This window comes from Oncorhynchus masou, unplaced genomic scaffold, assembly GCF_036934945.1.
Source record: "Oncorhynchus masou masou isolate Uvic2021 unplaced genomic scaffold, UVic_Omas_1.1 unplaced_scaffold_5061, whole genome shotgun sequence".
NCBI lineage: Eukaryota > Metazoa > Chordata > Actinopteri > Salmoniformes > Salmonidae > Oncorhynchus > Oncorhynchus masou.
In genome coordinates this window covers 6871-22485 of record NW_027011463.1, presented here as the reverse complement: position 1 = coordinate 22485, position 15615 = coordinate 6871, and the positions used below count along the sequence as shown (strand labels likewise).

The window sequence follows — 15615 nt, the reverse complement described above, 5'->3', positions numbered from 1 at the left end:
TATTGTTAACTTCTTGAAACTCCCCAAACCGGATCCGGGTTTGTGACTAAGCCTCAGGCTCATTAGCATAACGCAACGTTAACGATTTCTGAAAATCGCAAATAAAATTAAAATAATGCGTTTGCTCTCAAGCTTAGCCTTTTCTTAACAACACTGTCATCTCAGATTTTCAAAATATGCTTTTGAACCATAGAAATTGACTAATTTGTGTAAGAGTATGCAAAGCTAGCATAGCATTTTGTGTAGCATGTAGCACGCAACATTTTCACAAAAGCCAGATAACCAAATAAATAAAATCATTTACCTTTGAAGAGCTTCTGATGTTTTCAATGAGGAGACTCCCAGCCACATACCAAATGCGCAGTGTTTCCTGAAAGCGTCTGTGTGTAGGAGAAATCGTTCCGTTTTCTACATTGCGCCTGACTACCGAAGCGAACAGAAAATGCAGTCACCTACAACGTGAAACTTTTTCCGGATTAACTACATAATATCGACCGAAACATGGCAAACGTTGTTTGGAATCAGTCCTCAAGGTGTTTTTTCACATATCTCTTCATTGACATGCAGTTCGTGGAAGCTTGCTTCTCTCTCTGTGCCCCATGGAAAAATACTGGCAGGTGACTTTTGCACGCAACCGGCGCAGGACACTGGCGGACTACGTGGTAAATGTGGTCTCTATGGTCAATCTTCCAACGATCTGCCTACAAATACGTCATAATGCTGCAGACACCTTGGAGAAACGACAGAAAGGGCAGACTCATTCCTCTTGCGTTCACAGCCATATAAAGAGATCATGAAAGACAGAGCCTCAAAAATCCTTGTCATTTCCTGGATGCCAAGTCATCTTGGTTTTGCCTGAAACTCACGTTAAGAGCACGCACAGAGAAGATATTTGTATTTCTGGACACGTCAGAGTGTTTTCCTTCGAACAGTAGCAATTATATGCATAGTCAGCATCTTTTTGTGACAAAATATCTTGTTTAAAACGGGAACGTTTTTCTTCCAAAAATGAAATAGCGCCACCATAAGTGTAAGAGGTTAAGAAAAGGCTAAGCTTGAGAGCAGACGCATTATTTTCATTTTATTTGCGATTTTCAGAAATCGTTAACATTGCGTTATGCTAATGAGCCTGAGGCTTTAGTCACGATCCCGGATCCGGGATAGGGAGTTCCAAGAGGTTAAATAAAACCCTCTGAGTTCAATTAGATAGATAGCTCTGAATCCACGATATGGCAGAGGTTGAAAAGCCATAGCACTTAAGTTTTCTCAACAACAGCTTATGGTCAGTAATATCAAAGGCTGCACTGAAATCTAACAGTACAGCTCCCACAATCTTCTTATTATCAATTTCTTCCAACCAATCCTCAATCATTAGTATCGGTGCAGTACATGTTGAGTTCCCTTCTCTATAAGCATGCCAGAAAGTCTGTTGTTAATTTGTTACCAGATAAAAAGCATTGTATTTGGTCAAATACATTTTTTCCAACCACTATGTAGCTGATGTAGACGAAACCTCACCTATACAATGCTCGTTCTGGACTATGTAGCCCGGGGGACAGAGACAACGGAAGGTGCCGTCCAGGTTCTGGCAGGTTCCAGGAGTGCAGGTCCCGGGGAAGATCATACACTCGTTCACATCTGGAGAAAATGAGGAAACGAGTTGGGAGGATAAATAGTAGGGTAATGTGTGAAACACCAGGTTAAAATATCAGAACTTTAGCGTGGACATGTTTTGAAAATGTTTTATCCATCATACCTTGACATACTCACCTTTGGTTAATGGCAATATTCATTAAGAAACAGCGGGAACAGTTTACAATAACTCTTTAAAAAACACTTGTAAAGGTGACCTCATTGTTAAGTGTTACCAAAAATAGCTTTATCATCCCAATAGGTTGAATAATATTTATTACATTAGAAATATGTTACGAAGCTGAGTACCCCTCATGTTAAAGTAGCCTACCACCGTGAACGACATACAGTAGAGTAGGACAGTTCTTATCTATACAGTAGAGTAGGACAGTTCTTATCTATACCGTAGAGTAGGACAGTTCTTATCTATACAGTATAGTAGGACAGTTCTTATCTATACAGTAGAGTAGGACAGTTCTTATCTATACAGTAGAGTAGGACAGTTTTTATCTATACCGTAGGACAGTTCTTATCTATACAGTAGGGCAGTTCTTATCTATACAGTAGGACAGTTATTATCTATACCGTAGGACAGTTCTTATCTATACCGTAGGACAGTTCTTATCTATACAGTAGAGTAGGACAGTTCTTATCTATACAGTATAGTAGGACAGTTCTTATCCATACAGTAGGACAGCCCTTATCCATACAGTAGGACAGTTCTTATCCATACAGTAGGACAGTTCTTATCTATACAGTAGGGCAGTTCTTATATATACAGTAGGACAGTTCTTATGCATACAGTAGGACAGTTCTTATCCATACAGTAGGACAGTTCTTATCTATACAGTAGGGCAGTTCTTATATATACAGTAGGGCAGTTCTTATATATACAGTAGGACAGTTCTTATCCATACAGTAGGACAGCTCTTATCCATACAGTAGGACAGTTCTTATCCATACAGTAGGACAGTTCTTATCTATACAGTAGGACAGTTATTATCTATACCGTAGAGTAGGACAGTTCTTATCTATACAGTATAGTAGGACAGTTCTTATCTATACAGTAGAGTAGGACAGTTCTTATCTATACAGTAGAGTAGGACAGTTTTTATCTATACCGTAGGACAGTTCTTATCTATACAGTAGGGCAGTTCTTATCTATACAGTAGGACAGTTATTATCTATACCGTAGGACAGTTCTTATCTATACCGTAGGACAGTTCTTATCTATACAGTAGAGTAGGACAGTTCTTATCTATACAGTATAGTAGGACAGTTCTTATCCATACAGTAGGACAGCCCTTATCCATACAGTAGGACAGTTCTTATCCATACAGTAGGACAGTTCTTATCTATACAGTAGGGCAGTTCTTATATATACAGTAGGACAGTTCTTATGCATACAGTAGGACAGTTCTTATCCATACAGTAGGACAGTTCTTATCTATACAGTAGGGCAGTTCTTATATATACAGTAGGGCAGTTCTTATATATACAGTAGGACAGTTCTTATCCATACAGTAGGACAGCTCTTATCCATACAGTAGGACAGTTCTTATCCATACAGTAGGACAGTTCTTATCTATACAGTAGGACAGTTATTATCTATACCGTAGGACAGTTCTTATCTATACCGTAGGACAGTTCTTATCTATACAGTAGAGTAGGACAGTTCTTATCTATACAGTATAGTAGGACAGTTCTTATCCATACAGTAGGACAGCTCTTATCCATACAGTAGGACAGTTCTTATCCATACAGTAGGACAGTTCTTATCTATACAGTAGGGCAGTTCTTATCTATACAGTAGGACAGTTTTTATCCATACAGTAGGACAGTTTTTATCCATACAGTAGGACAGTTCTTATCCATACAGTAGGACAGTTCTTATCTATACAGTAGGACAGTTCTTATCCATACAGTAGGACAGTTTTTATCTATACAGTATGACAGATCTTATCTATACAGTATAGTAGGACAGTTCTTATCTATACAGTAGAGTAGGACAATTCTTATCTATACAGTAGAGTAGGGCAGTTCTTATCTATACAGTAGAGAAGGACAGTTCTTATCTATACAGTATAGTAGGACAGTTCTTATCTATACAGTAGAGTAGGACAGATCTTATCTATACAGTATAGTAGGACAGTTCTTATCTATACAGTATAGTAGGACAGTTATTATCTATACAGTAGGGTAGGACAGTTCTTATCTATACAGTAGGACAGTTTTATCTATACAGTAGGACAGTTCTTATCTATACAGTAGAGTATGACAGTTCTTATCTATACAGTAGGACAGTTCTTATCTATACAGTATAGTAGGACAGTTCTTATCTATACAGTATAGTAGGACAGTTCTTATCTATACAGTAGGACAGTTCTTATCTATACAGTATAGTAGGACAGTTCTTATCTATACAGTAGGGTAGGACAGTTCTTATCTATACAGTAGGACAGTTCTTATCTATACAGTAGGACAGTTCTTATCTATACAGTAGGACAGTTCTTATCTATACAGTAGGACAGTTCTTATCTATACAGTAGGACAGTTTTATCTATACAGTAGGACAGTTCTTATCTACACAGTAGGACAGTTCTTATTTATACAGTAGGACAGTTCTTATCTATACAGTAGAGTAGGACAGTTCTTATCTATACAGTAGAGTAGGACAGTTCTTATCTATACAGTAGAGTAGGACAGTTTTTATCTATACCGTAGGACAGTTCTTATCTATACAGTAGGGCAGTTCTTATCTATACAGTAGGACAGTTATTATCTATACCGTAGGACAGTTCTTATCTATACCGTAGGACAGTTCTTATCTATACAGTAGAGTAGGACAGTTCTTATCTATACAGTATAGTAGGACAGTTCTTATCCATACAGTAGGACAGCCTTATCCATACAGTAGGACAGTTCTTATCCATACAGTAGGACAGTTCTTATCTATACAGTAGGGCAGTTCTTATATATACAGTAGGACAGTTCTTATGCATACAGTAGGACAGTTCTTATCCATACAGTAGGACAGTTCTCTATCTATACAGTAGGGCAGTTCTTATATATACAGTAGGGCAGTTCTTATATATACAGTAGGACAGTTCTTATCCATACAGTAGGACAGCTCTTATCCATACAGTAGGACAGTTCTTATCCATACAGTAGGACAGTTCTTATCTATACAGTAGGGACAGTTATTATCTATACCGTAGAGTAGACAGTTCTTATCTATACAGTATAGTAGGACAGTTCTTATCTATACAGTAGAGTAGGACAGTTCTTATCTATACAGTAGAGAGGACAGTTTTTATCTATACCGTAGGACAGTTCTTATCTATACAGTAGGGCAGTTCTTATCTATACAGTAGGACAGTTATTATCTATACCGTAGGACAGTTCTTATCTATACCGTAGACAGTTCTTATCTATACAGTAGAGTAGGACAGTTCTTATCTATACAGTATAGTAGGACAGTTCTTATCCATACAGTAGGACAGCCCTTATCCATACAGTAGGACAGTTCTTATCCATACAGTAGGACAGTTCTTATCTATACAGTAGGGCAGTTCTTATATATACAGTAGGACAGTTCTTATGCATACAGTAGGACAGTTCTATCCATACAGTAGGACAGTTTCATCTATACAGTAGGGCAGTTCTTATATATACAGTAGGGCAGTTCTTATATATACAGTAGGACAGTTCTTATCCATACAGTAGGACAGCTCTTATCCATACAGTAGGACAGTTCTTATCCATACAGTAGGACAGTTCTTATCTATACAGGACAGTTATTATCTATACCGTAGGACAGTTCTTATCTATACCGTAGGACAGTTCTTATCTATACAGTAGAGTAGGACAGTTCTTATCTATACAGTATAGTAGGACAGTTCTTATCCATACAGTAGGACAGCTCTTATCCATACAGTAGGACAGTTCTATCCATACAGTAGGACAGTTCTCTTATCTATACAGTAGGGCAGTTCTTATCTATACAGTAGGACAGTTTTTATCCATACAGTAGGACAGTTTTTATCCATACAGTAGGACAGTTCTTATCCATACAGTAGGACAGTTCTTATCCATAACAGTAGGACAGTTCTTATCCATACAGTAGGACAGTTCTTATCTATACAGTAGGACAGTTCTTATCCATACAGTAGACAGTTTTTATCTATACAGTATGACAGATCTTATCTATACAGTATAGTAGGACAGTTCTTATCTATACAGTAGAGTAGGACAATTCTATCTATACAGTAGAGTAGGGCAGTTCTTATCTATACAGTAGAGAAGGACATGTTCTTATCTATACAGTATAGTAGGACAGTTCTTATCTATACAGTAGAGTAGGACAGATCTATCTATACAGTATAGTAGGACAGTTCTTATCTATACAGTATAGTAGGACAGTTATTATCTATACAGTAGGGTAGACAGTTCTTATCTATACAGTAGGACAGTTTTATCTATACAGTAGGACAGTTCTTATCTATACAGTAGAGTATGACAGTTCTTATCTATACAGTAGGACAGTTCTTATCTATACAGTATAGTAGGACAGTTCTTATCTATACAGTATAGTAGGACAGTTCTTATCTATACAGTAGGACAGTTCTTATCTATACAGTATAGTAGGACAGTTCTTATCTATACAGTAGGGTAGGACAGTTCTTATCTATACAGTAGGACAGTTCTTATCTATACAGTAGGACAGTTCTTATCTATACAGTAGGACAGTTCTTATCTATACAGTAGGACAGTTTTTATCTATACAGTAGGACAGTTCTTATCTACACAGTAGGACAGTTCTTATTTATACAGTAGGACAGTTCTTATCTATACAGTAGAGTAGGACAGTTCTTATCTATACCGTAGAGTAGGATGTTCTTATCTATACAGTATAGTAGGACAGTTCTTATCTATACAGCAGAGTAGGACAGTTCTATCTATACAGTAGAGCAGGACAGTTTTTATCTATACCGTAGAAGACAGTTCTTATCTATACAGTAGGACCGTTCTTATCTATACAGTAGGACCGTTCTTATCTATACAGTAGACAGTTCTAATCTATATAGTAGGACAGTTCTTATCTATACAGTAGGACAGTTCTAATCTATACAGTAGGACCGTTCTTATCTATACAGTAGGACCGTTCTATCTATACAGTAGGACAGTTCTTATCTGCACAGTAGGATAGTTCTTATCTATACAGTAGGACAGATCTTATCCATACAGTAGAGTAGGACAGTTCTATCTATACAGTAGGACAGTTCTTATCTATACAGTAGGACAGTTCTAATCTATACAGTAGGACAGTTTTTATCCATACAGTAGGACAGTTCTTATCTATACAGTAGGGCAGTTCTTATCTATACAGTAGGACAGTTATTATCTATACCGTAGGACAGTTCTTATCTATACCGTAGACAGTTCTTATCTATACAGTAGAGTAGACAGTTCTTATCTATACAGTATAGTAGGACAGTTCTTATCCATACAGTAGGACAGCCCTTATCCATACAGTAGGACAGTTCTTATCCATACAGTAGGACAGTTCTTATCTATACAGTAGGGCAGTTCTTATATATACAGTAGGACAGTTCTTATGCATACAGTAGGACAGTTCTTATCCATACAGTAGGACAGTTCTTATCTATACAGTAGGGCAGTTCTTATATATACAGTAGGGCAGTTCTTATATATACAGTAGGACAGTTCTTATCCATACAGTAGGACAGCTCTTATCCATACAGTAGACAGTTCTTATCCATACAGTAGGACAGTTCTTATCTATACAGTAGGACAGTTATTATCTATACCGCAGAGTAGGACAGTTCTTATCTATACAGTATAGTAGGACAGTTCTTATCTATACAGTAGAGTAGGACAGTTCTTATCTATACAGTAGAGTAGGACAGTTTTTATCTATACCGTAGGACAGTTCTTATCTATACAGTAGGGCAGTTCTTATCTATACAGTAGGACAGTTATTATCTATACCGTAGGACAGTGTCCCCTATCTATACCGTAGGACAGTTCTTATCTATGTACAGTAGAGTAGGACAGTTCTTATCTATACAGTATAGTAGGACAGTTCTTATCCATACAGTAGGACAGCCTTATCCATACAGTAGGACAGTTCTTATCCATACAGTAGGACAGTTCTTATCTATACAGTAGGGCAGTTCTTATATATACAGTAGGACAGTTCTGGTGCATACAGTAGGACAGTTCTTATCCATACAGTAGGACAGTTCTTATCTATACAGTAGGGCAGTTCTTATATATACAGTAGGGCAGTTCTTATATATACAGTAGGACAAGTTCTTATCCATACAGTAGATTGTGCCTTTATCCATACAGTAGGACAGTTCTTATCCATACAGTAGGACAGTTCTTATCTATACAGTAGGACAGTTATTATCTATACCGTAGGACAGTTCTTATCTATACCGTAGGATGTTCTTATCTATACAGTAGAGTAGGACAGTTCTTATCTATACAGTATAGTAGGACAGTTCTTATCCATACAGTAGGACAGCCTTATCCATACAGTAGGACAGTTCTTATCCATACAGTAGGACAGTTCTTATCTTATACAGTAGGCAGTTCTTATCTATACAGTAGGACAGTTTTTATCCATACAGTAGGACAGTTTTTATCCATACAGTAGGATAGTTCTTATCCATACAGTAGGACAGTTCTTATCCATACAGTAGGACAGTTCTTATCTATACAGTAGGACAGTTCTTATCCATACAGTAGGACAGTTTTTTATCTATACAGTATGACAGACTTTATCTATACAGTATAGTAGGACAGTTCTTATCTATACAGTAGAGTAGGACAATTCTTATCTATACAGTAGAGTAGGGCAGTTCTTATCTATACAGTAGAGAAGGACAGTTCTATCTATACAGTATAGTAGGACAGTTCTTATCTATACAGTAGAGTAGATAGATCTTATCTATACAGTATAGTAGGACAGTTCTTATCTATACAGTATAGTAGGACAGTTATTATCTATACAGTAGGGTAGGACAGTTCTTATCTATACAGTAGGACAGTTTTATCTATACAGTAGGACAGTTCTTATCTATACAGTAGAGTATGACAGTTCTTATCTATACAGTAGGACAGTTCTTATCTATACAGTATAGTAGGACAGTCCTTATCTATACAGTATAGTAGGACAGTTCTTATCTATACAGTAGGACAGTTCTTATCTATACAGTATAGTAGGACAGTTCTTATCTATACAGTAGGGTAGGACAGTTCTTATCTATACAGTAGGACAGTCTTATCTATACAGTAGGACAGTTCTTTATCTATACAGTAGGACAGTTCTTATCTATACAGTAGGACAGTTCTTATCTATACAGCAGGACAGTTTTATCTATACAGTAGGACAGTTCTATCTACACAGTAGGACAAACCTTAGTTTATACAGTAGGACAGTTCTATCTATACAGTAGAGTAGGACAGTTCTTATCTATACCCCGTAGAGTAGGACAGTTCTTATCTATACAGTATAGTAGGACAGTTCTGCACTATACAGTAGAGTAGGACAGTTCTTATCTATACAGTAGAGTAGGACAGTTTTTATCTATACCGTAGGACAGTTCTTATCTATACAGTAGGACCGTTCTTATCTATACAGTAGGACCGTTCTTATCTATACAGTAGGACAGTTCTAATCTATATAGTAGGACAGTTCTTATCTATACAGTAGGACAGTTCTAATCTATACAGTAGGACCGTTCTTATCTATACAGTAGGACCGTTCTTATCTATACAGTAGGACAGTTCTTATCTGCACAGTAGGATAGTTCTTATCTATACAGTAGGACAGATCTTATCCATACAGTAGAGTAGGACAGTTCTTATCTATACAGTAGGACAGTTCTTATCTATACAGTAGGACAGTTCTAATCTATACAGTAGGACAGTTCTAATCTATACAGTAGGACAGTTCTTATCTATACAGTAGAGTAGGACAGTTCTTATCCATACAGTATAGTAGGACAGTTCTTATCTGCACAGTAGGATAGTTCTTATCTATACAGTAGGACAGATCTTATCCATACAGTAGAGTAGGACAGTTCTTACCCATACAATTCTTGGCATCAGGGGTTAGCTTGTAGCCCTCCTCACACAGACATTGGAAGGAGCCCACACTGTTGATACACTGGCCTTTCCTGCACAGCGTGCCAAAGGATGTCTGACACTCATCAATATCTGCCAGCCACAACACAACACAGCACATCAATACAACAGTGAATACAAGTTATATTCCAAAAAGAGAAGTTGATGCTCTTCAGGTAGCAGGTTTATTTCTAAAGACATTTATTTTTATTTTTATGTATATGTCATAAAGTATTTATTTTTGGGTGTAAAACCTCAAAGGACAAGGCCTAGAACAGGGGGGGGGGCAGGAAAATCTTCCTTGGTAGAAAGAAATGATTAGATGAACCAGGGGACAGTGGTGCTCACCCATGCAGTCGTTGTGGTGTGAGAACTCAAACCCGGTGTGGCACAGACAGTTGAAGGAGCCCACTGTGTTCTTGCAGGTTCCGTTGCGACAAGGCAACCGGTCGCACTCATCAACATCTGGAGACAGGTACGACTAAAATGATAATGTTGTAACACTACAAGATATTTCTAAGGGCAGAAACACTTCAGGACAACCGCAATATTCCAAAACAGAAGGTGAAAATGGTATTCGGAATGGTCTCCACTTTGAGATTGATTACACCGGCCTCCATTGAAAGTGAGAGCCTGAAGTGTTTTCTAGAAGGTTCTCACCCGTGCACATCTTGCGGTTGGGCGTAGCCTTGAAGCCGTGGTGGCACCTGCACTCGTAACCCCCCTGGATGTCCACACACTCGCCATGGCTACACACGTTGGTGATCTCCAGACACTCGTTGCGGTCTTCCCAACGGTAGGAGGAGGAGAAGAGAGAGAGAGAGAGAGAGAGAGAGAGAGAGAGAGAGAGAGAGAGAGAGAGAGAGAGAGATAAGACCAGGTCAAACCACAGGGCGCATTAAGTAATCCTCCAGATAAGACCAGGTCAAGCCCACAGGGCGCATTAGGTAATCCTCCAGATAAGACCAGGTCAAGCCCACAGGGCGCATTAGGTAATCCTCCAGATAAGACCAGGTCAAGCCCACAGGGCGCATTAGGTAATCCTCCAGATAAGACCAGGTCAAGCCCACAGGGTGCATTAGGTAATCCTCCAGATAAGACCAGGTCAAGGCCACAGGGTGCATAGGGTAATCCTCCAGATAAGACCAGGTCAAGCCCACAGGGCGCATTAGGTAATCCTCCAGATAAGACCAGGTCAAGCCCACAGGGCGCATTAGGTAATCCTCCAGATAAGACCAGGTCAAGGCCACAGGGTGCATTAGGTAATCCTCCAGATAAGACCAGGTCAAGCCCACAGGGTGCATTAGGTAGTCCTCCAGATAAGACCAGGTCAAGCCCACAGGGTGCATTAGGTAATCCTCCAGACATGCAGCTAAGTGCTCTTTTACAAGGCAGAGCCCCGGGCCTGCCAAGGATCACACTGGGGCGAGACATTGGGTAAATATGGTGTTGGCGGTCGCTGCCTGTCCACAGTGCATCTGGACTTTAGCAGCAAAAGGCTACAGCTGGTCTGATAGGTCACACCAGGACAAAGACACACTGGTGAGAATCACTTTCATTTACATCCCAATTGTGACCCTATTCCCTACATAGTGCACTACTTTTGACCAGAGCCCTATGAGCCCTGGTCAGTGCACATATGTAGGGAATAGGGTACATGAGGGATGTAGCATGTGTGGGATTTGTGAGGAGTGTCTGTCGTCTCACCGATGCAGGCTCCTATGGGGGAGAGATTGAAGCCCTCTGAGCATTCACAGCGGTAGCTCCCAGGGCTGTTGATACAGTCAGCGTTCCTCTGGCACAGGTTCTCCACACTGCTACATTCATCGATGTCTGGAACACACACACACACACACACACAGACGGACGCAAGTACGCAAGCACACACACCCAAACACATGCACACACACACAACACAAAACCAGATTAAGATAGCAATTATACAGGTAGCCAGAGCAGCATGAATGATCAGAGGCAGTTAGATGAACAGGGAGAGAGACACAAACACAGATCACAGACAGACAGACAGATCACAGACTGACAAATCACAGACAGATCACAGACTGACAGATCACAGACTGACAGACAGACAGATCACAGACAGATCACAGACAGATCACAGACAGATCACAGACAGACAGACAGATCACAGACAGACAGACAGACAGACAGACAGACAGACAGACAGATCACAGACAGACAGACATACAGATCACAGACAGACAGACAGACAGACAGACAGACAGACAGACAGACAGACAGACAGACAGACAGGACAGATCACAGACAGACAGACCGATCACAGACAGACAGACAGACAGACAGACAGACAGAGACAGACAGACATACAGATCACAGACAGACAGACAGACAGACAGACAGACAGGACAGGACAGATCACAGACAGACAGACAGACAGACAGATCAAATACAGACAAACAGACAGACAGATCACAGAGAGAGAAACAGACAGATCACAGACAGAGAAACAGACTGACAGACAGAGAGAGAGAGAGAGAGAGAGAGAGAGAGAAACTGACAGACAGACAGACAGAGAGAGAGAGAAACTGACAGACAGACAGACAGACAGAGAGAGAGAGAGAGAAACTGACAGACAGACAGAGACAGAGAGAGAGAGAAACTGACAGACAGACAAAGTGTGTTTCAAGTCGGAATAAAATGATTGGTACTCTAGGACTGAATTATAGTAGTTTCACATTAAATACCTTACAAAAATGATTGAAGAGGACAAATATAGATATGAAATAAAAACAGAAAGGGTTGGATTAAAATAGAAACGGCTTATGACTACAGTTAAACTTGTAACGCCAAACTGAAGAAATCCATAGGAGAGAAGAATTTGGATTCCACAACCCCCCCTCCACACAAAAAATAATCTGGATCGCGTTTAAAATCTCTCTAAAACGCCAAAAATACATTTCCCAGAATGAAGGGGGAAAAAGAGAAGGTGATGTCGGCCATGCTAAACAGTGAAGCAGCAGAATCTAATTAGGACCCGGTGCACAAGGCCACGTTCACGCCATTGTTACGCGAGCGTTCCTCGGAAACGTGTTACATTTTGTCAAAGCGTCACGTTCTCACTGAAATACACCCTTTATGTCTGATTGGTTTGATTTCACACATTACACATATCCCCCCTTTACATTTAAACATTTAAACTTACTTAAGACACTGACTTAAAATAAACCCTTTTGAATGACGAGTTTTCCTTTAGCCCTCTCCATGTCTCTGCACAATCACATTTCTTTCTCTTTGGAGATTTTGAGTCCAACTTCCAGTCCAATAAAGACCTATAATTGGTTTGCTGTGTATTTTTCCTTGGTTAGAGTCTAACCACTAGCAGTTAGTGCGCAAGAACTCTCCCTCTTGTGGTCACCACACACATTGTGGTCAGACATGAAAGAGGAGCCTCAGTCGGGCTCCCCTGACTTCCACGGTCGGGAGGTCGACCACATTGTGACCGCGGACCGTTCCGAGGGGAGATATTGTGTTGCCGGGCAGACCAATAGAGCCTAACGCAGATTGACAGTGTATGTGGCCCCGGGGCTCGGAGTAAAAAAGACAGAACGAGAAAGACAGAAGACTAAAAATTAGAGAGGAGGATGAGGAGGAGGAGGAGGGGGAGGGGAAGAGGGGGGACACCATTGGGCGCTACACAAAAACTGTAATGGGATACCGGTCTGAACTGTTACCTCTATCAACCCCCACTATCATACACACTGCTGGAGTGACATTCTACTGTTAAATCTAGTAACCTCCACTATCAAACTGAATACAAATTCAACTCTGGCAGAACCAAAAACAACATAAAAGTTCATGAGAAAAAGAGAAGCACAGCTATAGTCGTACCTGACGTTACATCAGGTGTTTCTATAGTCGTACCTGACGTTACATCAGGTGTTTCTATAGTCGTACCTGACGTTACAGCAGGTGTTTCTATAGTCGTACCTGACGTTACAGCAGGTGTTTCTATAGTCGTACCTGACGTTATAGCAGGTGTTTCTATAGTCCTACCTGACGTTACAGTAGGTGTTTCTATAGTCGTACCTGACGTTACATCAGGTGTTTCTATAGTCCTACCTGACGTTACAGCAGGTGTTTCTATAGTCGTACCTGACGTTACAGCAGGTGTTTCTATAGTCCTACCTTACGTTACAGCAGGTGTTTCTATAGTCGTACCTGACGTTACAGCAGGTCTTTCTATAGTCGTACCTGACGTTACAGCAGGTGTTTCTATAGTCGTACCTGACGTTACATCAGGTGTTTCTATAGTCCTACCTGACATTACAGCAGGTGTTTCTATAGTCCTACCTGACGTTACAGCAGGTGTTTCTATAGTCCTACCTTACGTTACAGCAGGTGTTTCTATAGTCGTAACTGACGTTACAGCAGGTCTTTCTATAGTCGTACCTGACGTTACAGCAGGTGTTTCTATAGTCGTACCTGACGTTACATCAGGTGTTTCTATAGTCCTACCTGACATTACAGCAGGTGTTTCTATAGTCCTACCTGACGTTACAGCAGGTGTTTCTATAGTCGTACCTGAAGTTACATCAGGTGTTTCTATAGTCGTACCTGACGTTACAGCAGGTGTTTCTATAGTCGTACCTGACGTTACATCAGGTGTTTCTATAGTCGTACCTGACGTTACAGCAGGTGTTTCTATAGTCCTACCTGACGTTACAGCAGGTGTTTCTATAGTCGTACCTGACGTTACAGCAGGTGTTTCTATAGTCGTATCTGACGTTACATCAGGTGTTTCTATAGTCGTACCTGACGTTACAGCAGGTGTTTCTATAGTCCTACCTGACGTTACAGCAGGTGTTTCTATAGTCGTACCTGACGTTACAGCAGGTGTTTCTATAGTCCTACCTTACGTTACAGCAGGTGTTTCTATAGTCGTACCTGACGTTACAGCAGGTGTTTCTATAGTCGTACCTGACGTTACATCAGGTGTTTCTATAGTCGTACCTGACGTTACATCAGGTGTTTCTATAGTCGTACCTGACGTTACAGCAGGTGTTTCTATAGTCCTACCTGACGTTACAGCAGGTGTTTCTATAGTCGTACCTGACGTTACAGCAGGTGTTTCTATGAGTCGTATCTGGCGTTACATCAGGTGTTTCTATAGTCGTACCTGGCGTTACAGCAGGTGTTTCTATAGTCGTACCTGACGTTACAGCAGGTGTTTCTATAGTCGTACCTGACGTTACATCAGGTGTTTCTATAGTCCTACCTGACGTTACAGCAGGTGTTTCTATAGTCCTACCTGGCGTTACAGCAGGTGTTTCTATAGTCGTACCTGACGTTACATCAGGTGTTTCTATAGTCCTACCTGTCCTTACATCAGGTGTTTCTATAAGTCGTACCTGAGCGTTACAGCAGGTGTTTCTATAGTCGTACCTGACGTTACATCAGGTGTTTCTATAGTCGTACCTGACGTTACATCAGGTGTTTCTATAGTCCTACCTGACGTTACAGCAGGTGTTTCTATAGTCCTACCTGACGTTACATCAGGTGTTTCTATAGTCCTACCTGGCGTTACATCAGGTGTTTCTATAGTCGTACCTGATGTTACAGCAGGTGTTTCTATAGTCGTACTCGACGTTACAGCAGGTGTTTCTATGAGTCGTACCCGGCGTTACAGCAGGTGTTTCTATAGTCGTACCTGACGTTACAGCAGGTGTTTCTATAGTCGTACCTGGCGTTACAGCAGGTGTTTCTATAGTCCTACCTGACGTTACAGCAGGTGTTTCTATAGTCGTACCTGACGTTACAGCAGGTGTTTCTATAGTCGTACCTGAC

The 15615-nt window shown here is 40.4% G+C and overlaps 1 protein-coding gene across 1 annotated transcript; it reads right to left on the bottom strand.

Annotated features, from left to right (window-relative positions):
• Positions 1-1518: 1518 nt before the first annotated feature.
• On the bottom strand, positions 1519-10409 carry LOC135535736 (fibrillin-2-like; the record flags this gene model as incomplete). The annotated part of the gene is made up of 4 exons (XM_064962166.1): positions 10398-10409; positions 10138-10270; positions 9754-9882; positions 1519-1638 (listed from the first exon to the last, which is right to left on the bottom strand). Coding segments are annotated over exons 1-4 (394 nt in total), but the record flags the coding sequence as incomplete, so codon positions are not given.
• Positions 10410-15615: the final 5206 nt, after the last annotated feature.